The 23,612-nt window shown below is 37.0% G+C and overlaps 8 protein-coding genes, 15 long non-coding RNA genes and 1 other non-coding gene across 24 annotated transcripts, besides 1 other annotated feature; 13 read left to right on the forward strand and 11 right to left on the reverse strand.

Annotated features, from left to right (window-relative positions):
* Window positions 1-111: 111 nt before the first annotated feature.
* Window positions 112-2,136, reverse strand: slf1. Its single transcript, NM_001018554.3, has one exon. The coding sequence runs from the start codon at window positions 1,892-1,894 to the stop codon at window positions 437-439; it is 1,458 nt and encodes a 485-aa protein (NP_593156.1). The 5' UTR covers window positions 1,895-2,136; the 3' UTR covers window positions 112-436.
* SPOM_SPNCRNA.2432 lies at window positions 1,145-1,427 on the forward strand. The gene has a single exon (NR_191800.1). It is a non-coding gene; the product is annotated as a non-coding RNA (long non-coding RNA).
* SPOM_SPNCRNA.2433 lies at window positions 1,631-2,704 on the forward strand. The gene has a single exon (NR_191801.1). It is a non-coding gene; the product is annotated as a non-coding RNA (long non-coding RNA).
* cid13 (cytoplasmic poly(A) polymerase Cid13) lies at window positions 2,206-5,659 on the reverse strand. Its single transcript, NM_001018555.3, has one exon. The coding sequence runs from the start codon at window positions 5,384-5,386 to the stop codon at window positions 3,650-3,652; it is 1,737 nt and encodes a 578-aa protein (NP_593157.1). The 5' UTR covers window positions 5,387-5,659; the 3' UTR covers window positions 2,206-3,649.
* SPOM_SPNCRNA.2434 lies at window positions 4,783-5,034 on the forward strand. The gene has a single exon (NR_191802.1). It is a non-coding gene; the product is annotated as a non-coding RNA (long non-coding RNA).
* Window positions 5,660-6,208: 549 nt separating the features above from the next.
* On the reverse strand, window positions 6,209-6,464 carry snu3. Its single transcript, NR_197162.1, has one exon. It is a non-coding gene; the product is annotated as a small nucleolar RNA U3 (small nucleolar RNA).
* Window positions 6,332-6,610, forward strand: SPOM_SPNCRNA.2435. Its single transcript, NR_191803.1, has one exon. It is a non-coding gene; the product is annotated as a non-coding RNA (long non-coding RNA).
* A 389-nt stretch (window positions 6,611-6,999) lies between these two features.
* tif308 (translation initiation factor eIF3h (p40)) lies at window positions 7,000-8,505 on the forward strand. The gene is made up of 3 exons (NM_001018556.3): window positions 7,000-7,061; window positions 7,101-7,207; window positions 7,387-8,505. The coding sequence occupies exons 1-3, from the start codon at window positions 7,036-7,038 to the stop codon at window positions 8,325-8,327; spliced, it is 1,074 nt and encodes a 357-aa protein (NP_593158.1). The 5' UTR covers window positions 7,000-7,035; the 3' UTR covers window positions 8,328-8,505.
* SPOM_SPNCRNA.2436 lies at window positions 7,299-7,647 on the reverse strand. The gene has a single exon (NR_191804.1). It is a non-coding gene; the product is annotated as a non-coding RNA (long non-coding RNA).
* Window positions 8,506-8,663: 158 nt separating the features above from the next.
* SPOM_SPNCRNA.702 lies at window positions 8,664-10,256 on the reverse strand. The gene has a single exon (NR_151071.1). It is a non-coding gene; the product is annotated as a non-coding RNA (long non-coding RNA).
* Window positions 8,844-10,528, forward strand: spn2 (mitotic and meiotic (sporulation) septin Spn2). The gene is made up of 5 exons (NM_001018557.3): window positions 8,844-8,928; window positions 8,978-9,052; window positions 9,111-9,239; window positions 9,351-9,432; window positions 9,495-10,528. The coding sequence occupies exons 1-5, from the start codon at window positions 8,889-8,891 to the stop codon at window positions 10,162-10,164; spliced, it is 996 nt and encodes a 331-aa protein (NP_593159.1). The 5' UTR covers window positions 8,844-8,888; the 3' UTR covers window positions 10,165-10,528.
* On the reverse strand, window positions 10,271-12,427 carry moc3 (DNA-binding transcription factor Moc3). The gene has a single exon (NM_001018558.3). It carries the CDS (start codon window positions 11,915-11,917, stop codon window positions 10,391-10,393), a length of 1,527 nt encoding a protein of 508 aa, NP_593160.2. The 5' UTR covers window positions 11,918-12,427; the 3' UTR covers window positions 10,271-10,390.
* SPOM_SPNCRNA.2437 lies at window positions 11,690-12,085 on the forward strand. Its single transcript, NR_191805.1, has one exon. It is a non-coding gene; the product is annotated as a non-coding RNA (long non-coding RNA).
* Window positions 12,428-12,525: 98 nt separating the features above from the next.
* SPOM_SPNCRNA.703 lies at window positions 12,526-13,702 on the forward strand. Its single transcript, NR_151072.1, has one exon. It is a non-coding gene; the product is annotated as a non-coding RNA (long non-coding RNA).
* On the reverse strand, window positions 13,580-16,274 carry slp1 (ubiquitin ligase Slp1). Its single transcript, NM_001018559.3, has one exon. It carries the CDS (start codon window positions 15,579-15,581, stop codon window positions 14,115-14,117), a length of 1,467 nt encoding a protein of 488 aa, NP_593161.1. The 5' UTR covers window positions 15,582-16,274; the 3' UTR covers window positions 13,580-14,114.
* SPOM_SPNCRNA.2438 lies at window positions 14,047-15,692 on the forward strand. The gene has a single exon (NR_191806.1). It is a non-coding gene; the product is annotated as a non-coding RNA (long non-coding RNA).
* Window positions 15,892-16,346, forward strand: SPOM_SPNCRNA.2439. The gene has a single exon (NR_191807.1). It is a non-coding gene; the product is annotated as a non-coding RNA (long non-coding RNA).
* A 337-nt stretch (window positions 16,347-16,683) lies between these two features.
* SPOM_SPNCRNA.163 lies at window positions 16,684-17,052 on the forward strand. Its single transcript, NR_150524.1, has one exon. It is a non-coding gene; the product is annotated as a non-coding RNA (long non-coding RNA).
* On the reverse strand, window positions 16,756-17,177 carry SPOM_SPNCRNA.2440. Its single transcript, NR_191808.1, has one exon. It is a non-coding gene; the product is annotated as a non-coding RNA (long non-coding RNA).
* A 93-nt stretch (window positions 17,178-17,270) lies between these two features.
* Window positions 17,271-21,000, forward strand: eng1 (cell septum surface endo-1,3-beta-glucanase Eng1). Its single transcript, NM_001018560.3, has one exon. The coding sequence runs from the start codon at window positions 17,592-17,594 to the stop codon at window positions 20,640-20,642; it is 3,051 nt and encodes a 1,016-aa protein (NP_593162.1). The 5' UTR covers window positions 17,271-17,591; the 3' UTR covers window positions 20,643-21,000.
* SPOM_SPNCRNA.2441 lies at window positions 17,324-20,483 on the reverse strand. The gene has a single exon (NR_191809.1). It is a non-coding gene; the product is annotated as a non-coding RNA (long non-coding RNA).
* Window positions 20,611-20,861, reverse strand: SPOM_SPNCRNA.2442. Its single transcript, NR_191810.1, has one exon. It is a non-coding gene; the product is annotated as a non-coding RNA (long non-coding RNA).
* A 476-nt stretch (window positions 21,001-21,476) lies between the features above and the next one.
* On the reverse strand, window positions 21,477-22,239 carry sod1 (superoxide dismutase Sod1). Its single transcript, NM_001018561.3, has one exon. The coding sequence runs from the start codon at window positions 22,100-22,102 to the stop codon at window positions 21,638-21,640; it is 465 nt and encodes a 154-aa protein (NP_593163.1). The 5' UTR covers window positions 22,103-22,239; the 3' UTR covers window positions 21,477-21,637.
* A 432-nt stretch (window positions 22,240-22,671) lies between these two features.
* On the forward strand, window positions 22,672-23,327 carry SPOM_SPNCRNA.2443. Its single transcript, NR_191811.1, has one exon. It is a non-coding gene; the product is annotated as a non-coding RNA (long non-coding RNA).
* Window positions 23,328-23,530: 203 nt separating this feature from the next.
* Window positions 23,531-23,612: part of an LONG TERMINAL REPEAT that runs on past the window's edge.

Consider the following 23,612-nt stretch of genomic DNA (forward strand, 5'->3'; position numbering starts at 1 on the left):
AGTATGAGCTAGTAAATAGTAAACAATTTGAAGATACTGTTTAACAACGTTACAAATGGGTATAAAAGCAATCAAGTGCTAATAGTATGTTGCTTGTCGTAGTATTACAAATTCTATATGCAAAGGGAAGAAAAATCAATTTCTACGGTAACTATGAATAATTAATAAATTATATGGAAAGCCAGCTTTTAAACAAAAATTAGCAAACCGTACAGTTTAAACACTGTAAAAACCCATTTTATAATTTTAATTTTTTAACTACAAGATAATCGACGCATTAACTATTTATCCGAATTAGACGAAAAAAAGATATAGAGCATATATACATAGATATATACATATAAGGGCAAAAGAGCGTATATGGATTGGGTTGATGTAAAAACTGGCTTAGTAGCAAGGAAGATAAACGACGAAAAAAATATAACAGCAGAAACATTTAATCAAAAATGTGAGAAATTTTGTGCATCAGCTTTTTAAAGAAACCTTTAGATTTCTTCTTTTCTGGTTTCACAGTTTTAATAGAATCAGGCTTAACTACGGGCTTTCGTTCTTGAGTAGTAGTTTCATATGGCAAAGCTTGAAAACTGGGATTATCATTCTTAATATGAAGCTTTTCGTAGTAAAAGCTTGTTGGACGAACAGTATTCGACCTTCTCAAATTCGATTGTGAAGCACTTGGAGTACCTTGGCCTGGAAACTCTGAAAATGTACTATAACGATTTTTATCGGATAAGCGAGGTTTCGACAAGTATTGATCGCGAACACGCCTGTAACTCCGTTCTGAATCAGAATCGTCTGCTATATACGAGTCCTGCTGACGACCATGACTGGAGGAAGATCCGACAAATTCCTCGGCAGGTTGTGATGAACCAACATCGGAAAAAAAAGGACGACGAGTAGATGAACTATGACCTTTTGAAACACCATACATCCCAGTGGCATTGCTTGAAGAAGAATAAGGACCAATAGGAGAACCATTCATAACAGTAGAGGTACCTCTGAGAGGAGTTGTTTTTGGCATATGATTGTGTTGGGTTTCAACAGGTTCAGCGAATGACAGGGCTGGCGCGACATATTGCTCGCGAGCCGTTGAAAATGAATTTTTTTGCTCTACTGGAGCCATGGAGGAAATTAGTTGTTGATTCTCCTTGGCATAAGGTTTAGAGGAAGTACTAGTCATGCGGGCATTGATGTTAAGATTATTGTTCCTCGACATCATTTGATCAGGGGAGGAAGAACGGCCTACTCCTGAATCAGGATCGAAATCGGAATCCACAAATCGATTAGTAAAGTCTGTGTGGGGAGTCAAATCGCTATCGTCCACAAATCTCCCCGGGTCAGAAGGTGGAAGATCGCTTGTTTTGCTGTATCGACTCGATCGCGATGCGGGACGTCGAACGTCCAAACGTTGAGCAGTACGAGTTGAGTAGTAACGCCTTAAAGATTTTTGAGGTACTCGAGGAGAGCTACTTTCATACTCCCCACGTGTGCGATAGCTAGCTGACTCATCGGGCATGCGATGATGCGAAGCATGATTAGCAGCGTTTCGTTTGCTCAAACGACGTCCATCTAGAGAAGGGAGGGTAGCCTTTAATTCTGATGAGACATAATAACGACTACTGCGAGACATCGCTCCATCTTTCGAGGAAATAGTTGCGCTTTTCGTTGGTCCGTAACTTAAATTCATAGAGGAAGCCGGTACTGCGCCAAAACTGTTCCCTGAATCGTTTAAATTACTCCAAAATCTTCTTCCTCCACCACTTCTAGTGTCTATGTTTGCTTTTCGATCGCCGTAAGTAAGTGACCGACCACTGTGAAGTTGACTATTTCCAACCGCCGATAAATCTTCCACAAAGTATGAAGATTCAATTGGATTTTGGATTATAGAGCTCATTCAAGTAAATACACGCAAACTGTTTTCACCTGAACCCTATTACTCTCTAAAGTTCGATAAGCAGCGTTTGCCGTTTTTGAAAAATTCCCCCTTTTATTCCGAACAACCTCAAATTTATGTTACAATACCTCTTGAGCTATTCGAATATGAACGTTTTTCGAGTTTCCTTTAAATTCTCAAAAAACCCCAATTTTTCACTCAATCCGCTCTCAAATTTTCAATCTTCGAGTTCAAGGAAGAGCAAAACAACTTAGTGAGTGAATTCACCTTGCGTACTACGGTATACTGAGTGACATCATCAATGCGGATAACCGCATTAAATATCGAACGGTGTTGATCATGCTTACCTCTTGTTAATCCGCAAAAAGCTATACTATGCTATTTAACACTATTGAGCTTAACCCATTTTACCTTAAAACTATCGTTAAAAAAGTTAGGCAAGTCATGTAAAATTAAAGATATGCAAATTGATTTAATGCAATGCATCAAACTCTTCAATAAAAATTTACAGAGCTTTAGGTAAACTAAAGTAAATCCATCAACACTGTGAAGTGTGATGGATATGTGAAAAAACAACGGTAACAAGGCAACGTAGTAAATAAAGATTTATTCAATCAATCAAACTATCATTTCAGCAGGGGAGAGATATTTAAAAAAAAAAATAAAAAAAAACATTTTCCCATGCTGTACAACTCATACCAGTGCTTTGTTCGCACTCACATTAATGGGTTGATGATTCACTCCTGTGCAGGCTTTCGACAGAGTATGTAAAAACCCGTTGCTTAAAATCAATGGCATAAGATTTATTCCCATGACAAGGAGCATCTCAAGGAGATCTAATCAATTGCAAAAAAAAGTTATGTAAATAAACGTGATGAAATCCAAACTTCTTAGCAAACTCAATAACTGAAAAGCGATTAGTGTTCATCTCGTAAGACTTGCTAGTATTTTTCCTAGCTCAAAATGTACCATATAGTAGGTAAATTCTTTGTGTTTTTTTTAATTTTTGGCGTTTTCTCATTTTTTAAACCAAATCAGAATTTAAACAAAATATGTTCTGACAACACTATTCAAGCCATCAATGGCGGGTAAAATGTAAAGACAACGAAAACTGAGTACGAAGTTTTGTTGTAGGTAGAGGAAGGGGAAACACGGTCAAAATGATTAAAGGGATAGGGGGTACTTGTAAGTTATTAAACTTATAAGAGTGAAGAGTAAAAGCAATCTAGACAGAAGATATAGTTCCTAAAAAGACTGATAGTTCGTGAATGCTAATATGCAAAACCACCAAGATATCAACCTTTACAAATGCTAATGTTTCCACTGAACTTAAGAACACAATTTAGGCTTTTAAATAATTCTCGCGATAAACAGTACGCAAAGAAAACGCACATTCAACAAAATTTTTCGTATGTGCAATAGAAGGGAAAAATAGTTTTATAAATAGTAAAACGATATAATTGAGCCGAAAACTCCACACATAACCAGAAAACCAATAGTAAATAGTAAAAATTGCAAATAATAAAATGAAAAAACTTTCCTAAGTCATTTTATCATTAAATATAACGGAAGAAAGGAAAAAGAAAAGAAGAAGTAAAGTGGACAACAAAGATAAACGAAAGCGGGCAAGCGAATAAGGCTCAAGTATTGGCGAAATCAATATGCAAAAATAATGTAAAAAGTATGAATTAGAAAAATTAAGATAGAAAGATAGCTACTAACGAACCATCAGCGAACGTCACCAAACCTTCAGCATCAACTCTTGAATGCTTGTACTGTGGATAATACCGGCTCACTGTGTAAGCTAACTGGCGATACTACTTCAGAAGAAGAGGAATTTGAAGGAGGTGAATTGTTATCCGTAGGAGTAAAAGAGAAGGCATCAGGATAGTACTGGAATGGACCCGAAGATTGCTTCTTTTTGTGAAACTTATTGCGAGAATATCGCCGAGAATTAGACAAATTTTTTTCGTGACGATCCCCGCCATGCCTCTCATCAAAATGGTGTGAAGATTTGGGGTAGGGAGAATTATACCATGTATAAAAGTCCATGTATGAGGGTGGAAGATAGCTATTATTATTAATATAGCATGCATAGGTGTAAGGGTCAACAAAGGTATAAGGGACATTGGGAGGGATTGCAGGGACGTCGTTTGAGTATATAGAAGAGTAGTCAATGGATGAATTAATATTCTGATTATAATAGGGAGAAGCGGTTGCATTATAAGGATCAAAGGCCCAAGCAAAATGTGATGGCTCAGGAGGGGATTCTGTACAGCTGGTGTCCGAAGAGTCACGACCATGGGAGAAACCAGGAACTATTTCCAATTGTAGTTCATTTACATAATCGTCCATAAAGCTTGTGTCAGTTAGAGAGGGAAAAGTAAATTGCGAACAAGCATCGTCGACATTGCAATTATACGCTAAAAGACGGAAAACACGTCGAAATTCCAATTGTATTCCTTTCATGGTAATCTCATCTGCAGTATTAGCTAGATTTCGAGATGTATGGAAAGGCTCTTCAACACACAGAAAATTGTTAAGCTGAAATTGCCATCCTTTTGCTCGTTTCGAAAGAAAGGTACCGTGTCTAATGGATAAAACAAAATGCTCGTAATCAAATAAATAACCAAAAAATCGAAAAAACTCTACGAACAGGATACCAAGAGACTCCTCGTTTTTGTCACCAAAACCATGAACAAGATCTGGATCGTCGAAAAACGACACATCCAGCCCGTCAGTCATAGTAGACGAATCTTGTAAATGAGGAAGCATTTGCAAGCTGGGAAGAATCGGTGGATCGCGCTTTTGTAAAAAGTTTATAACCATACAGCTTATGGTGTAAGAAGTGAGTGTACCGCCCTCGGCAGCGTCATTCAAGCATCGTCTTTTTGCCCAATATTTAATCATAACAATCAAGGGCCGAACTCGGGGATCACAAAGAACGTAAGAGCGCATCAAACGCGTGTTTAAGGTAGATATAGTTTTATTGATATTGCAATCGCATGATAGTTGTAATTCTGAGTCCCAAACCTTTACAATTGGCACTTTAGCTGTTGAAATGCAAACGACCTTTTTAAGTCCGTTCCTAGCAAAGGCAGCTGACACCTCGCAGGTCGTTGGAGCACATTGAGGCGGATCAGTAATGATACACAAATCAATGTCTGATGCATTGCTGGCAAGAAGAGATTGGGTTGACCCAAAAAGGGAGGTTTTGATATTTTTATAGGGGAATTCTTTTTTCAATATTTGTTCGAGTTTCTGCACAAATGCATATCGACGTTCTAAACCCGAGTCGTTCAGTATAATAGAGTCATACAACTCGTACAGTTGAGAAGAAATTAGATCAGTATCAATATCAACTAAATTCTTTAATGATAGAGGATGTACTGGCGGAAGTGGATCCGCACCGAGGCTATAAGGAATACGCCTTCTATATTGAAAGCTGCGAGTTTCAAATTTGCAACCGCCAACGCAATTAGCGTTGTCCATAGTATTAAGAGGGTAAGAAGCTTCTAAGGTTTAATAAGTTGCAAATTCTCTATGGATTCCGACGTTATCCTACCTTGTCAGCTAGTAAAGGCGTGAGTTCTTTGTAATATGATCAGCTTTGATCTGAAACGATCCAGCAAGAACAGTTCAAATGTACGAGCCCTATCGACAAGAAAAGACAATTTAGAAGTACTTCTAAGTTTCAAGATCGTATTGATGAATTAATATGAAGTTGGTAATGTTTGTAGCTATTCTTAGGAAGAGGTGTGGGATAAAAGAACCGCCTAACAGCAATACGTACGTACATAGGTATCAGCTTTCCTACACAAGGAACAAGTACGGCATCAACATAGGATCGGTAAATAAGTAACAAATGAATATACAACGCCGTTATAAAGTAACCTTAATATATTCACGTAAGACACCTTTAAAGCAACGTTCAGCTAATGATATTTTTACAATCTTCAACTGAAAACAATAAACAAAGTAATCATCAAAGAAAAAACGCAAACAATGACGTTGGCATGACAACGAGCATAATTGACACCTTTCTTGACGTTTTGACGTTAAATAGCGTGATTCCGTAATCTGCGTTATTCTATAAACAAACTAGCAATACATAAACATACATGATCAATGTTGCTCCCACAAAGCATGGACTTGACTTTCCAATTGAGTGGAAACGTTCGTGTAATACTTTACTACTAACGAATGTACAGCAGACAATATTAAATAAAAAACGCCGCCAAGTAAGCTATCCATCTAACTCCAAATACCATACAATTGACTCCTTTAATAAGAAACATAAATCAAACAATCTAACGGAATTTGAAATCGTTTCATTTATTCACTAAAATCTACGCTAAAACATGACACAACTTCATCTAGAAATTACATCTATGTCATCAAACGACACCACAGTTGTAATATAATAGATGAAATTAAACACGTCAGAAAACACCAGCTGCCCTACATAATACGACCAAAAGGAAACATATCATGTAAGAGATCATCGCATAGAAAGACAGCAAAACAATTAGGTAAAAAACCTAATCGAAAAGCATGCCTTCAAAGAATTAAAAGTCCTCACTCTGAGGGCAACGGTGCCTCCTATCATCATCCGTGTTGAGTTCTGTGGCTAGGTTAGGAAACCCAAGCCGGACGTATACTATAGAAATGATCCTATGGAGTATCGTCGATAGTGTTTTGTTGAGGATAATGACCCGTATATATAGTAAATATAACGGAAAAGCAGTCACATTCATTTCCAATCAACGAATAATGTTGAACTTTCAAGTATAATGCAGTGTCAATTACACTATATTAAAAAGACTTTGCAAGGCGGTGAAGCTGCTCTTAAATTACAATAAGCATGAAAATCATATTTCGGTAAATTAGTAAAAGAAGTCATGAAAATAGAGCTTAAGGCCGAGAAAACAAAAAAAAAATTTACAAATTTTTTAACTAGTTAGAAAAGGTTTAATAAAACTGGTAGGCTCCTCTATTCTATAACTTGTAATCGCCGACAGCCATGGCTTTAAAAAGTTGCTACTTGTTGTTACTTGTCATTAAACTGGTGAACACTAACTCCTTTAGAAGTTCGTACAGCAATTTGCACTTCAACCAACTACTTGGCAGACTTAAAAAACATGTCTGATACAACTTCATTGAATGTGTAAGAATGACTAAGATATATAAATAACTAATTCAGTAGTCCAGAATTGGAGTCTCCCCCTATTGAGCGGGTGGAATTAGAATCTTTACTTGTAATGAATATCATCAAGCACTGCCGTGATTCTTTTCCTAATATGGGAACAATTGGTAAGTGTAGTCATTGGAGAATAAGTTTTCCCTATTTTTCGAAATGATAAAACTTGCAATTTTTCTGCATCAAAGATGCAGCTATGCATTTGTCAGCTCAGTAATGCTCTACTTAGTGAAATTTCTTATCAACCACAGTTTCTCTCTTGAAATAATATTTTTAACTAACTTTCGTTCAGGTCAGCTTGTTGGTATTGACATTGATGGTGTTTTACAAGTCAGTAGCAGCTTCGAGTCTCCGTCTGTTCTTGAAAATGAAGAGTCTGCTGTTAACAAGTCTGTTTCCGGTAAAGCACGCCAAGCTCATACTGAGGCGATGCTTAATCGTCTTCAGTACATTGGTGCTGTTACTGGTCACGTTGGTTGGTATTTGGGAGCCTATGTTAGTTCATTCTTAAGTAGCCCCTTTTTTGTAGAAACGCAATATGCTTATCAAAAGGCAAACCCCAACAGTATCGCTTTTCTTTATGATTTGTCTCAATCTTCTAATGGAACTTTGTACATGCGTGCTTATCAGTTAACTCCAGAGTTTATGGCTGCCCATGAGGAAAAAACTTGGACCGCCTCCTCCCTCAATAGCCACAACTTGACTCCTTCCAATGTTATCCGTGAACTTCCTATTGTTATTCACAACTCTCATTTGGCTACCTGTTTGCTCCACTCTCTTAGTGAGCCTCCTACTCCAGCTTCTACCCTAACCGCCGAAGCTGCTCTTGAAGATTGTGAAAGCAACTTACCCTTGACTGAAACGTTCAGTAACTTTGAGGTTAGTTTGGGTACCAGATATAGAAAGAATATTGAGTTATTATTGGAGTCTACTGATGAGTTTCATTATGAGCAAGGAAATCTTGGATTTCATCAACGTCAACTCGCAAGAGAGCAAGCTAAAATTCAACAGTGGATTGCTAAGCGTAAGGCCGAAAATGCAAATCGTGCTGCCGAAAATTTACAACCTTTACCTTTAGACGATTGGAAGCGAATCTTCAAGCTCCCTGCGGAGCCTCGACTTCTTGACTCTCTATTGATTAGCTCTCAAATTATGAAGTCTACTCAAATAGATGAACAAAGTTCTGCTTTCTTGTCTAAGCTTGCCGGTGTACGAAACGCTTATGCTTCTTAAGCTACTGATTGGTAATAATCGCTTAAATTTAGCGCTAATTATTTGTGAATCTGGTTGAAAATTTTTAAGGACTTTGATCTCTGTGAAGCGGTTGCATGTATTTGTTTATAAAAAATGGAGCATTCTTCTTCACTCTCACTAGTTATACCTCGTAGCATTAAAATAAAAGGATCTACTTAATTATAAAAGTTGTTTTGGTTTTCTTGATACAGCATATTGGTTTGTTGAAATACAATGTGCAAAAATATACCATGATTGTAATTATAAGAAACAGTTTAATCTTCAATAGTGCATTCAGTTGCTGGTAATCTACTTGTTTATCGTATTCGAGTTTTAGGTTACATTGCTAATTTAATATATTTTCGGGCCCTTATACAACATCGAAACACTTTTCTATTAATAAAATATATTGTTAAATTTTGTTTTCTCTCTGTTAGATTATTTAAAAAAAAAATCGTAAATATTGCCGAGACCTTTTTGTTTGTTTTGACTTGCTTCACGTTACAATGTTGACTTGGCCAAAACCAACAAATTCCAAATTCATTCAATTCGCAACTTGCAATGGAAGTTCCTTCTGCAGTTACCCTAAATAATTATGTGGGTATGAAAACAAAAGAATGTTGATAAAGAGTCAAAACTAATGTTTATAGGGTTCGATTCTATCACTTCGCAAATTAACCGCAAGTTAATTCGTCGTGGTTTTCAATTTAATGTAATGGTGGTTGGTACGTATTATTTTTATTACAGATTTTCAATTATAATGATGTTAACAGTTTCAAATAGGACCGTCAGGTAGCGGAAAAAGCACTTTGATTAATACTTTATTCTCTGCGCACTTGATGGACAGTAAGGGTCGTCTGGATTACCAAGCTCCTTATCGCCAGACAACTGAAATCCATGTTACAAGCCAAGGTATGTTGATTTTTTTATAGTTAGGTTTTCATCTTTGATTGAACTCATTGAGCTGGCTTCAATGAGTCAGCAATCCTTATATTTATTATGGTTACATTGCTAACCACATAGTCGTTCGCGAGAACCGTGTTCAATTACAATTAAATTTAATCGACACTCCTGGATATGGAGATCAAATTAATAACGATAAATGGTAAGTTTGATCAGTGGAAATGGAAATTTCTATTCCTGCACAGCAATTTCTAACTATAATAGCTGGGAGCCTATAATTAAGTACATTAGGGACCAACACTCTTCCTATCTTCGTCGTGAATTAAATTCACATCGCGAGAAACGTCTACAAGACACAAGAGTACATTGTTGTTTATTCTTTATTCGCCCAACTGGACATTCTTTGCGCCCTATTGATATTGCTGTCCTCAAACGCTTAACAGAAGTCGTAAATGTTGTGCCTGTTATCGCTAAGTCTGATTCATTGACTCTTGAAGAAAGAGCAGCATTTAAGCAGCAAATCCGTGAAGAATTTGTTAAACACGACATCAATTTGTATCCTTATGATTCTGATGACGCCGATGAGGAGGAAATTAATCTAAATGCTGCCGTCCGAAATCTTATTCCTTTTGCCGTGGTCGGTTCCGAAAAAGCCATTATCGTAGATGGAAGGCCTATTCGTGGTCGTCAAAACAGATGGGGGGTTGTCAATGTGGATGATGAAAACCACTGCGAGTTTGTTTTTCTTCGTAACTTTTTGATGCGAACTCATCTTCAAGATTTAATTGAAACGACCTCATACTATCATTACGAGAAATTCCGCTTTAAGCAATTGAGCAGCTTAAAAGAACAGTCTTCCCTCGCAACTAGAATGGGAAGTCCCGCACCTGTGTACCCTTCTGAACCACATCTCCATACAGCCACCGCTCAATAGTCTTCTTCCTAAGGTAATATATAGTATGTTTAGAACAAAGACTAAACCATTTGTATGACTGTCGTACCGTAATTCGTAAATTTCGGCTCTTTTTACACTATGCGAATCTTACAAATGAAGTGTTTATCTTATTAACGAGAGATTATATGTTTGATGCGTGATTTTGTCTAGCTATTATACAGTTCTATATCAATATTTATTGAAAAGCATCAAAATGATTTTAAAATTAAAGTACTGGTCGATTTAAGACATTGCAATCCATAAAATGTTCTAGCATCAATCTTCCGAAATGAGATTCGATTTGTGCCCGAAGTTTAAATTCTTTAGAGTTTGATGCAAAAACATTTTGTAGAGATAATACGCATAAATAGGAAGTGCGTAATACTGCAATATCTGTGCATTCTTCTTGCATTAATTGCTGTAAGCCAGAAAGAACGTCATTATTGTTTTTGGTAACGGCATGTCCTACACAATCTATAACTTTAGTAAGAGGACTTCTTGATGCTGAATACAAGTGCACATGATATTCATCTCGCCAAGCAACCATTCGTTCTCGATGCAAATCATCAGACAAGGTTGGTTGAGAGAGAATGTCCAATCCAATAGTAAACAAAGAATCCGAAACAGGTGCATGACTTCGAGAAACAGAAACTTCCGATAAAGGCTTTCCATTAAACCCCCAGATACACCCACGAGGAAGAATTGCAAAAACTAGTTCACGAACGACCATAGCAATCAATAAGCTGACATAATTTGATTTGGTAGACGAAGACCAACTTAACTTTCTAATAAAATTATTACAAAAATTGAGATCATAGGCTGGGAGATTGAGCTGAGTGAGAGTCAAAAATGCAGAAACCAACAGGTATTCAAAAGAATTGGGACCAGGCATTGGACAGCGAAGAGCTCTGGTCAAATGACTGTAAGCACCAAAAACGTCGAGCTTCTTAATAGACGCAAAAGCCATTAAAGAATTAGCAATACAAGGCATCGATTGAGCAAACTGGGGAACAGTGACTGACCAAAAATGCAAGGCTATGTTATTATCAAATTCAAATGCACAAATAGAAGGTACGACATCGTGAAAATAAAACGGAAACAGTTCGGAATTAAAGTTTGAAGGGAAATTGGAAACTGATGAAAGAAAAGGGTAAGAGGCCTGACCCACCGATTGTACAGAGGGTTTTGTAGACGAAGTAGCGCTAGAAGAATTATTTGTAGGAACGTTATGATTGGATTGAAGGTATTGATGCTGTTGATAAGCACTTGGAAATCCTTGTAAATTCATAGGTTTTTGATGATCCTGTTTGATTGGGGTAACGGTGGATAAATTGGAGGAGGAGGTCATCTGATTAAGATCATTTGTATTAAAATTGGATTGTGAAGAGCCGGAAAAAGTGTCTCCGGTTTGAGCGCTACTTGAAGCAATTGAAGTAGGTATCAATGGCTGTTGAGCAGAATGAACGCTTAGCTCAGGAGGCGATACACTCCCCATGGCTTGCATTTGAGCAGCTGAATTTGGATAACCTTCACATTCCCTATTTGTCTTTGTGCAGTTCAAACAAAAAGGTTTGGTTTCGTCGCACTTGATCCTGCGACGGCGACATGTTAAACATCCAGTTTTCGTTCTTCTTTTTGTGGGCTTGGGCGTAGGCTCGACGTTTGGGTTGGGAATATATAGCGGATTTGAATTAATACTACCCGTTCTATTCCGTTTCATATGAATTTCGGGATAAGAAACATACGGGTTCATAACTGCAAGGGAAACAATAGATAGAAAAAAAAAGAATAACAAGATAATAGGAACTAAACAAATCAAAAGTAAAGAAAGCCCGATTTGAAAACGCTACGCTGCTTGAGAAAAGCGCGCAAAGAAAAAACGCAAGCACAGAACATGAAATTGGAAGCCGATTTATACAAAATTTAAGCTCCAATTTAACAAGGAAACTAAGCACCTTTTTCGTAAAGGCCAAGAAACTCTTTGTAGTCTTTTTTTTAAAAAAGGTAGCGTTACTAACTCTATAATTATATATATATGAATACAATAAATTATTTCAGAATAACCGGACGGCCAAACTGTTCGTAATAACAAAAGAAAAAGCCCTAAAAAAACAAAAGAAGGTGAAAATCAATGGTCGTCTAGCAATTTGCTAGCAACTCTTGCACAATCAATAGGTTTATAGGAAGTGACTTGAAAACAAAACTAGCAAAAGCGACAAGCTCACCCAATTTACAAATGCAAATTTGGGTGAATAAAGGACTTAGAAAAAATGTTGGAACAACTTTCAAGTAGGAACCTCGACATTAGCGAGTGATAAGGCGGCAAATTTGATAAGCCCAAAGGCAACAACAATACTAAGAGCTTTTTATTTAGACGTTAGTAAAGTAGCTTGCTTGATACGCATTAGTACAAAAATCCAAAGAATTGAGAAAATCACGAGCCAAGCAAAAACAGTATAAGAACGATTAACTTGTTTAACCTCTAATGTTCTTTTAAAAATAAAAAAAAAACACAGATGTTTCGTTAATTTTTTGATACTTAGATTATGCCCTCATGTGTTTCATAAATAGCATTCCTTGCTTTTCGTTTTTTTCTGTTTTTTTTCTTTTTCTTTCAGACAATTTATAAAAAAAATTCTTTGCATGTACCTAAATATAGTTTGCATTCTCATTTAGGTTGATCAAGTTGGTTAATAACCACGTGGCTTCGAATATCTGTCATGTTCAGGAGCCACATGTCTCTCCATTGTTACAGCGATTTGGTTGATCTTTACATGGCTTACGCATACGAAGATGCTTCCTGCATTTTTTTTTTATTTCAAATCGTTCATTCACTCTGCACTAGCGAAAATCTTCATTCATATGCAAACTTGTCACTCTTTTATATTAACAAAATATAAACTTAAGCTTGAATACAACTGTTAGCTTTGAACGCTACACCTACCCTAGTACCCTAGTAGCTTGATAACCATAGCGAAGATCCGTGGCCTATTGTCGATCTCTGGGAAACTGTCACTGGATCAAAAGCATCATGTTTCTTCGCTCGGTAAGAAAACTATACTCCAGATTTATGAGAAAGGCACAAAAAGCATCAAAACCTATGCCAATGCAAGTCTCACAAAACCAAATTATCCACCCCTAAAGGTGGAATTGTTCGTTGTTCGTGATGCGATTATTGCTTTATCAGGATGATTGTACTTAATCTCAATCAGATCACCCCAAGGTTAGTCGGCTTTGTCAAAGGTCTTACCTTTTATTGAAATCCATATCCTCCTGTAACAATAGGGGATTCACTATTCATACCTAGTTCACCCATTTTTCTCATTTCACTTCTTAAAGCAAATAACGTATAATAACAGTATTTGTTTACTGATGAGATTAACATTACCCGATGAAGAAAACCAACTATGGTACAGCAATAGGTAGTTAAGAAAATACATGAGATCGTAAATACCAAATGTTTGCCAATTATGAGCGTGAATTAGCATTAGTTTTTTTTTTTCTTAATTCATCTGTGTTTCAATAATACGAATTAGATTGATAAGTTTTTTTTTTTTTTTTTTTTTTTTATAACTACCTAGTACTCTTCCATGATGCGAACATTATAACAACAATGAGACCAAAATATCTTTAGCGATTGGAACAACAAGGTCACATTTCGGAAAAATGATTTGCCAGGCTGAAGATTTATATTAACCAACTTGTTCTCATTAAAAGCCAAACTATTGAATTTACAAATTTGTTATACGAGCATCAATCCTATTATAATAAAATCGACTCAAGTTGAATTGTAGCACATATTATTTATTCACGAGTCATTAAAATATTAGTTTAAACGTGTCAATTATCTTCCCATTAGCGCCAAATCCAAATAAATAAATAGTGAGTAACTGATGCAACATAGTGATTCGACGAGCTAAACGTTGAAATCTAAAAGAAACTGGTGTTGTTCAACGGATTGTTATGCTGCTGGACGGGGTTTTGGTAATTGGAATGGGCCTTTTAACGTGGTCCCCATCATAAACTCGCCAAAATTTCAGATTCTCATCACTGGCTGCAGTTGAAAGAATTCTTCCATCAGGCGATAAAGCTGAATACAAAACTCGGGTATCATGTGCAGGAATATCAACTTGTTTGGTTAATCCGCTGCTACTATAAGACCATATAGACAAATTGTTATCTGGAAAGCCATGAGTAGACATGATTTCTTTAGAATGAGGGCTCCAAATCAGTGAAGTGACCTGACTACCCGCATCCACGGTGTTAACTCTTGCACCAGTGGCAGCATTCCAAAAGTGAATCTGTTTATCCATTGTGCCACCGCCTGTCGCCAATAGATTACTTTGCCAAGGGCACCAAGCAACTGCCTTTACAGCAGCGTTATGGTTGGTTTTGGTAAATTTGGGAATCGAAGATCTGGCATCCCAAATTTGAACAACGTTGTCATTACCGCCAGAGGCCAACTGAAGACCGTCTGAACGCCACGCCAAACCACAGACTTCACTAGAGTGTCCCTGAAGAGTCCCAATCTGATGATTAGCGATACGCACATCATGATGATGAATAGCGCCAGAACGGCTACCACTCGACAGAACGTGACGATTCCAGGAGAGACAACCAACTCTAGCTTGATGGCCTGCCATTGTTCGAAGTTTTGTCTGTGATTCAACATCATATATATCAACGAGCCCGTTTCCAAGACCGACGGATAAAAATGAACCATCGTGAGACCATTTTACACTAGCAACATAGGTTGATTCATCGGTTTCTGCCAAAGCGCTAACCGAACCACTATCAGCATTCCAAACATACACATTGCGCTCCAAAGCAACAGCAACGACGTTTAAGTTTGACCAATCCAGCAAATTCAAGTAGTAATCATCAATGATACCAGGAGCATCTAAAACTCGTTCAGGAGTAGTGTTAAAGCGTCGTTTAGCCGGTGTAACCACAGGTCTTTGAGGCCGATTGTGTTGAGTGCGCAAGTCTACAGGCTTTTTGGCCTCAGGAGCATCCAATTTAAAGGCGAGAACACGCGTGTTTAAATCAAAACCGCATGCTTCAGCAACTGATTCACTATAATCAAAAGGAACGTCACTGCTGATAGAATTTACAAAAGCATTAGCAGTGTTTGGACGAGAAGGAATAAAGCGGTCACTTCGACTGGCAGGACGACTTTTGTTTCGTGGTGATCCGCATAGTGGAATAGACCAATCTGTATTTACTACATCGATTTTTGGTGAGTTTCTGATAAAAGAAGATTTAGGGGAGCAACGCTTGGAAGAACGACCGTTACGGCCTAAAAGTGCCTGCTGATGCAGGGGAGTTATAGGGCTGTTAGGGAAGACTAAGTTCCTTTTCTTTGTGGGTGTTGAAAATGTAGGCGATATGGTTGAAGAATTACCTGCTATCTCCATTTTGATTAACTCGCTCAAAATATATATGTAAAAGAAAAATAATGCAAGAAGCGAATATCAAAGGACAGAAACGTATCCAAAACTTTGAATAAAACTTCTAATGAATTAGAAATAAAGTGGATTTCAATTTCTTTTTGTTGTAGAAAAGATGAAAGAGAAAAAGAAAAGCGAAGAAAGAAAAGACTTTTTAAAAATTCAATAGGTAAGCTATATAATAATGTAACGTTAGTAGCAAAAAGAATTCAACTTTTTTGAAAGCCTTTATTAATTTTTTAAGCTTTGTTGTTGCTGTTTTTTTTTTTAGAGAAAAGAAAGTGCGCTAACAAATAAAGGACTATTAGGTTTCGTAAACAAATCGTAGAAGGAGAAACGAACGTCTTCAAGAATTAATCGATTTTAAGCAAATGAATGACTTTATGATGACCGGCACCACAGCGCATTAATTAATATTTTTGAATAATTGGATAAAAGAATGAGTCGAGTGCTAATATAGCAAGCAATGCAATGCAATGAAATAATATGTGAAGGAGAACCTGCTCAAAGAAATAATCTATTAACTGTATAAGGAAGAGATACCAGTCTTTTCCTTAAGACAAACAATATAGGACCAGCCTAATATATCAAAGAAAAAGGATCCGAAGATACTAAAACTTTGTAACGTTGAAATTCAAAGTGTTTAGATGATTTGTTTACAATAAATTCAGGACCACAGCGTTTAGTATATAAATGCTCTGAATACCCTAACCCTTGGTTACTATGGCTACCACGTGTAAATAAACAAGAGTGAACAATATTTACAGCTTATGGTAATGCTGCGCGTACAGTTGAGGTAAATATAACAACAAACTCTTGATAAACAATGTATTTTCTACTTTTATACTAAATATATTTAAATTCTACTGCATGTTTGTTTTCATTTCTCATCAACCCCCCAGTTTAAATCTGCTAAAATTTGTAACGCATTTCAACAATCTATCCCGTATTCCAACCACCCATCTTTAGCAAAGCGAGTGTTTTGTGTTGTTGCTTTGCTACACGCTACCTTACTAAACAACTGGACACTTTCCAAACAATATGTTGCCTGTACCTATTTTTGTAAAATTTCTGTATTTAGCAATCTATTGAAAAGTGATTTTTTACTATTTGGTTATTTAATAGGTATCCTGAACCCTCACGAATCACCAAGCATTTTTCAATTCAAATTACATAAATATATTTACTCCCATGTTCCACTGTCAAGAAATTAAATTTTCGCGAGCGCGTTTTTAATAAGTAGCTCTTGGCGAAATGCTTGTATTTGGAAAATCTACTGATACTTACTACTCCTGAATATTATTTCAAGTACTATCTAGATACCAATTGTTTTATCCCACGCGTTTCTACTTTTCGAAAGCCACCGGACGCCAAAATATTTAACTACCTAGCTACTTAACGTCATTTTGAAGAGTATCATACAATCAAATAACGCCAAAGTAATGTTTCAAGTTGTGTTGTTTACATTTGCTTATGTATAAACAGTTTTTCTTAAAAAGGGCTGGCTGTTAAGACATCCAGATTTCCGCCGACCACCCACATTTGTCCTCTTTATGGTAAATATGGCTGGACATGCTAAGAAAAAGGACATGATGGCTGTCCAAGTTTCCAAATTTGGAATAATATAAAGTATCAAGGTTCGCTTTTCTAATTACTATAACCTAAGTAAGACACAACCTCCTTATTGATTGTAAACAATCGGGAAATCTTGAAACCCAAGTGATACCTAATCTGGAAAACTTAAGAATTTACTAATCCATATCCACTTAACTATCATAATAACATTGGATATTGGAGTCTAATAAATCCTTAAGCAGCTTCTTCTTAATTATTGTATTACCTTTTTGATTTCCTCATTCTTTGTTTCATTTTTTTTTGTTACTTTAGCAATTTTAGTTTAAATCTTTTATTTTCTCTGTCTTTCCTTTTAGTCATTTTTGGTTTGCTATCTTTTCACTTACTTTATTGTTAGGAACTATGAGTTCCTATTTACGTTCTTTTATATTTGGTCTTTTGACCATAAGTTTGGCACAATGCTCGCCAATCCTTAAGGATACCAAGGATACCAAATTTTCCACAGGCTCTAATATTAGCTTAAAAAAACGTGATACCAATGTTTTCGACTCTGTTGTTGATACTATCAACCCAGCCAGTTATTTCGGCACCGTTTCGCACCCAGTTACTCCTGCCGGCGTCAGTACTGACAGCTTGAGCTCCCCTATTGAAACTAACAAATTTTTTGATAATAATTTACTTGGTTCTCGTACTAATTTCATGTATGCTGATCCCTTCAGATATTGGTGGCAGTCTTCAGACACGATGGGTGGCATTTGTATTGCTCATACCGATGACAATCAACGTGTAATGGATACGGACGATACAATCCCTTCCTATTATTATGAACCCATCGGTATTTGTTCGCTCGGATTTGGTGCTTCTGGTATTACCTCTAATACTGACCCAATTGTCGACGAGATTGATCAGATGTCTGCTCGCTTTACTTTCTCTTGGGACTCTTCGTCTATGCAACTTACTTTGACTGAGGGTATGGCCGTTACTACTGCTGTCTACACTAATGCTATTCCTCAAATTTTTTCATCCACTCTTTATATCAATGACTTTGTCGAAGTGCCGGGTACTTCTGCTGTTCAAAAGTATCGTGTCACGATGTCTGATAACCACGTTTGGCTTATTTACATTTATGGGGATAGCCTTACGTTGACTGAATCCACATCTCAAATGCTTGTTGGAAGCAACACTTTCAATGGTTACATTCAAATCGCGAAAATTCCTCTTGGAGATGGCACCGCTGAAGCTCTTTATGACACTTATGCGGGTGTCTATATTACCGGTATTAGTATTTCCGGATATGTTGAGGATGCTGTTGGTTATTACTCGTTTGATTTTACGACTGCTGGGGATACTTCAGTAGAGCCTCTATTTTTCTTATTGCCTCATCAAGTGGATACAGCTGTCAGTGGTACCAAAGTTACATCCATTGTTTTGGCTTCTCTAGTAAGTGGTGATATGAATGCCGCAGCTGGAAACTCTATAACATTCGCCGAAGCTATTCCTCAGGACATTGGTTTTCTTCCATGGTCGCCGACAGGTGGTCAGATTGGTTATTCGGAAGAAGCATTAGAGATCATCGCTGAGGTTGCTGGTACTGAATTGGGCGAAGACTTCTCTGCCAACTCTAATTTGAATTCAATGTACTATTCTGGCAAAGTTTTGGCTAAGTATGCAATGCTGTGTGTTACAATTAATGATATTCTTGGTGATGAGACCAGCAGCGAACAATGTATTCAAAAACTAGAGGCTGCTTTTGCCCGTTTTGTTGACAATCAGCAAATTTACCCTCTGACTTATGATAACACTTGGAAAGGAGTTGTCAGTGTAGCTGGTCTATCTGGTGATTCCTTGGCTGATTTTGGTAACAGCTACTATAATGATCACCATTTCCATTATGGTTATTTTGTTTTCACTGCTGCTGTAATTGGTCATATTGATCCTGACTGGATTAACACTGGGAACAATAAGGAATGGGTTAACTTTCTAGTTCGTGATGTTGCCAATCCATCATCAAATGATCCTTACTTTCCAAAGCACCGAATGATTGATATTTATCATGGTCATGGTTGGGCATCTGGTTTGTTTGAGTCTAATGATGGCAAGGATGAAGAATCAACGTCCGAAGATTATAACTTCTTTTTCGGTATGAAACTTTGGGGTCAAGTAATTGGCGATTCTGATATGGAGGATCGCGCAAACATTATTTTGGGCATTGAAAGAAATGCTTTGAATAAGTACATGCTGTATGCTGATGGAAACGTCCAGCCCACTTCTATGCAACCTAATTATGTTGCCGGTATTACATTCATGAACAAAATTACTCACACTACCTATTTTGGTACTAATATTGAGTACATCCAAGGAATTCATATGTTGCCTATCACTCCAATTTCAGCTTTTATCCGTGGTCCTAGCTTTGTACTAGCTGAATGGAATGCCTTACTTGCTAGTGTCATTGACTATGTAGATAGCGGTTGGAGAAGTCTTTTATATGCTAATCTAGCTATTGCTGAACCTGAAGAAAGTTATGAATATTTCTCCAGTTCTGATTTTAATACCGATTACTTAGATGACGGGGCCTCTCGTGCCTGGTATTTGGCTTATGCCGCTGGCTTATGGGCTAATGATGCCGTTTATTATCCTGTTAGCTCTTCTTCTACCACCACGACCTCTACGAGTACCGGAAGTGTTACGACAACCTCTACTACTGCAACTGCCAGTTGTACACTACCTATATCCTATACTTCGACTCCTACTACTACAAGCATCTCTGGTACTTGTAATGGTGCTACGTTTGATGCAAGTTTGTATGTATGCGACGGAACTGTACTCTGCCCTATTGTTAATGGTGTATCATATCAAAACTGCAACGGAGCTTGCTATAACCCTTCGCAATATGGCTGCGACAATGGAGCTTTGGGCCCTGTTCAATCTTCATCGACCACTTCCTCCATTACGCCTACTCCCACAACTACTTCCTCAATAACACCCACACCTACTACAACTTCAACAACTACTACCGCACAGTCAACTGGCATGCAACTATGTGGCTCTAACTACTACGACGCATCCTCTTATTATTGTGACAATGATCAGTTATGTCCTATAATAGACGGAGTGGATTACTTGAGTTGTAATGGTGCATGCTATAATCCTTCCCAATATGTTTGTTCTGATGGTTCTTTGTCTCCAAACACTGTTACAACAACAAAAGCTACTACAACTTTCACACCTACACCTACCACAACTACTACACCTACACCTACTACTACATCTGCTACATCCACTAATGTGATAGCCCAATGTGGATCAGCTTGGTATGATTCACAAAGTTATATTTGTTATGGCAATATACTGTGTCCCATTATAAATGGGTCTCCATTGTTAGCTTGTGGTAATGCGTGCTATGACTCCTCTATATACGGTTGCTCCAATGGTGCACTTGTTGCTGCTTAAGCATGACCAAAGTCCGGAATTGTATTGCGAGGTGCTTTTTTGGATTTCTTCAGATGTACTATACTTATTGCTTGTATGTTTTCAAACTATTTAAAAAACTACATTTTGTTCATAATACACGTCTGGAACGTGAACTACTCTCAACTTGAAACCCTTTTTGGATATCGTCTAGGCCGGCTTAGAGATCAATTTATTAAAATTATTCTTGCTGAGTTTTTCTTTTTTGCATCTTTTTGAATTAGTTGGTTATTATTTAACCACTTATTTTATTAATTGTTCACACTGGATGTGAACCTTTAGACTTATAGAATAAAATTTATTTTAAAATACAACTTGTGCAGATGTTTTCAGTTTACACAAACTTGCCTGTCGTTATTGTTTAGTTGAAATTAGTTCGTAAAAATTCATTGATACGTAAAAGTAATAACAAAATCAACAAAGATGAAACGATGGTATTATGATTAATAAAAAAAAAGGCTTCACCCATTAGAATTTTAACAAGATGTGTTGATATTGCTACTATGTGTGTATCTATTAATCAACATTCTATATATCTTTTTTTAAACAATACGAAAAGCACTTTCTATCATCTTTATGCACGAACTCAACGATGCAAAACAAAGTTTTCTGACTAAAAGATCAAAAATTGTTGCTGCTTTTGCTTCTTCATTATCAATACCGAAACAAAGTTACAACAATTCCTTCTAATTAACTGAATTTTATGTAAACTCGAACGCAGAGTCTTAAGGACAAAAATACATCACTACATTTTTTTACACATATAACATAATAGTAACAAACAGCTTCCACAAAGCTACAGTACTTATCATCATCAATTAAATTAAGTTTTTTAATACAGAACCTATAGAAGCATAATATACGGAACTTTTCATAAAAAAAAAGAAATTTGAGATCACTCAACTAAATGATAACAATACTAACCAACACCTAAACCCACAGCCATTTGAACAAAAAGACGTAAAAACTCAATAAATTTAGACGGCAATACCAATGACACCACAAGCGTTACGTGCACCAGCGTTACCAGTCTTCAAAGACTCTTCACTAGTACCCTTACCAAGATCATCCTCACCGGCATGAATGACAATGGTACGGCCAATGATGCTGTTGGCACCAAACAATGAGATAACAGAATCAGAGAAAGTAGTCTTGATGTTGCCCTGAGCATCGCTTTCCAAGTTACCAAGATCACCAACGTGACGAACAGCGGCGGTACGGTCACCGTGAGTCTTACCCTCTGGGTTAAAGTGAGGACCAGCAGAGGTACAACCGTTGGTATTATCACCGAATTGGTGAATATGGAAACCACGCTTGGCATTAGCGTCATTGCCAACGAGATCCACAATCACAGAAACTTGAGAGTTTTGATCGACTTGTTCAAAAGTAACGACACCACTGACCTTAGAGTCACCACGAAGAACTGCTACAGCTCTAACCATTTTGTATGACGATAATTTACTTTAAAAAAATACAACAAGAGAAGGGGTGTTTTGAGTAATTAAGTGTTTTGAAGGAAAATCAATAAGATTTTAACCACACTTCAAAGTTGGAGATTTCGAAAATTTTGTTTGGAATTGGAAGAGGATAGGGCGGCGTGTCATCGCTTATATAGTAAATAGCTCCACGCGGAATATACATGAAATTTTAACGATATCAACTCAAATCAATTTTTCGATATGACCAATGTTTTTTTATATTCTAAAAACGAAGAAATTGTCTTTATACTTATCGATTTAACAAATTTGCTTTACAAAGCATTGTCTAGTCCGTGCCTTCGAGCCTCCAAAATAGGCCAATAAGCTACGCCGAGCATCACCTCAGCTTGGCGTTGGCTTACTCCACCAGTATTCGTAATCATATTACGTGCTCCTTCGCGGAATTGAAATTCCGCTAAAGATGATAACGCGCCACTCGAAGAATAAATAACGATATCTAAAGTTGCGGTAATAGCAATCGTCGTTCTCGTTTTCGTAGACGTTAAAACATTTAGCGTAAGGTAAGAATGACCACGTTGAAGTAAGGTCGCTAATGGGGGTAAAGATCTTCAAAGAAAGGGAAACTTGAGTAGACAAACATTGCATAGAGATTCAAATGCATAGACTAGCTAAAATATCAAACCCCCATTTGGTTCAGTAAATCCCACTAGAGTTCGCAGAATAAAAGTCCTACATGTATATAGATTAGCGTTTTGAGTCTAGGTGTGAAGAGCCTAAGGCCGGTCGGTAGACTTGCAAAGCCCGTTCGTTCACGGAAGTTGTTAGGAGCAATCGCTTGTAACAGTCAAATTGTTATGAAGCTTCAATCGACGTGAGGAGGATAATAAAATTCGCTCTAGAAAGAAATATTCGTGAACTCATAATTTTCCCATAATGAACAAACCTCTCAGTATGCATTTTTGAGAAAGAATCGCAAGTACAACTGCTGATAATATCATTGAGCTTTTAAAAAATAAAATAACATAACCATAGTAATGCTTTGTACTAGGAAGCGAGTGACACTATGGTTATTTTGGAGTTAAAAAAAATCCTGATGATCTGTTTTGCAAATACGTTAATCGCTTCTATCCATCGATCTACCTACATATTATTTTGGTAGAAAACAGAAAAAGTTCTCTGAGGGGGACGCTGTTTATATAAGAAATTTGCCAAGATGTATAAAGTATTATGCCGAAAACAGTAATTACCTTGAGCTACTTATTTTATATGACTTATTTTTGCTATTCGTGAAGTAGCAATATGAGACTATTTTGCTAGTGCGCGAAAGAAATGGCTCATTACAAAAAATAGCGTTTCGCATAATACTAAAGGCGGTATATTCCTAAATACAATTCTCTTAATCATTCTACCGTAATTGGGTACATTACGATATGTCAGCAATACTACACTACGCTATGATACACTACGTTGCGTATCACTATATGTCATATGTTGGAATACTAGCTAAGATCCG

This window comes from Schizosaccharomyces pombe (genome assembly GCF_000002945.2).
Source record: "Schizosaccharomyces pombe strain 972h- genome assembly, chromosome: I".
NCBI classification, from domain to species: domain Eukaryota; kingdom Fungi; phylum Ascomycota; class Schizosaccharomycetes; order Schizosaccharomycetales; family Schizosaccharomycetaceae; genus Schizosaccharomyces; species Schizosaccharomyces pombe.

Bases quoted from the DNA above. Each gene is read 5' to 3' on its own strand.
- slf1 (NM_001018554.3), bottom strand. From the start codon at position 1,894: ATGAGCTCTATAATCCAAAATCCAATTGAATCTTCATACTTTGTGGAA.
- cid13 (NM_001018555.3), bottom strand. From the start codon at position 5,386: ATGGACAACGCTAATTGCGTTGGCGGTTGCAAATTTGAAACTCGCAGC.
- tif308 (NM_001018556.3), top strand. From the start codon at position 7,036: ATGTCTGATACAACTTCATTGAATGT. The intron at 7,062-7,100 runs GTAAGAATGACT...CTAATTCAGTAG, and splicing joins GATACAACTTCATTGAATGT to TCCAGAATTGGAGTCTCCCC. The intron at 7,208-7,386 runs GTAAGTGTAGTC...ACTTTCGTTCAG, and splicing joins TCCTAATATGGGAACAATTG to GTCAGCTTGTTGGTATTGAC.
- spn2 (NM_001018557.3), top strand. From the start codon at position 8,889: ATGGAAGTTCCTTCTGCAGTTACCCTAAATAATTATGTGG. The intron at 8,929-8,977 runs GTATGAAAACAA...TAATGTTTATAG, and splicing joins TACCCTAAATAATTATGTGG to GGTTCGATTCTATCACTTCG. The intron at 9,053-9,110 runs GTACGTATTATT...AGTTTCAAATAG, and splicing joins ATTTAATGTAATGGTGGTTG to GACCGTCAGGTAGCGGAAAA.
- moc3 (NM_001018558.3), bottom strand. From the start codon at position 11,917: ATGAACCCGTATGTTTCTTATCCCGAAATTCATATGAAACGGAATAGA.
- slp1 (NM_001018559.3), bottom strand. From the start codon at position 15,581: ATGGAGATAGCAGGTAATTCTTCAACCATATCGCCTACATTTTCAACA.
- eng1 (NM_001018560.3), top strand. From the start codon at position 17,592: ATGAGTTCCTATTTACGTTCTTTTATATTTGGTCTTTTGACCATAAGT.
- sod1 (NM_001018561.3), bottom strand. From the start codon at position 22,102: ATGGTTAGAGCTGTAGCAGTTCTTCGTGGTGACTCTAAGGTCAGTGGT.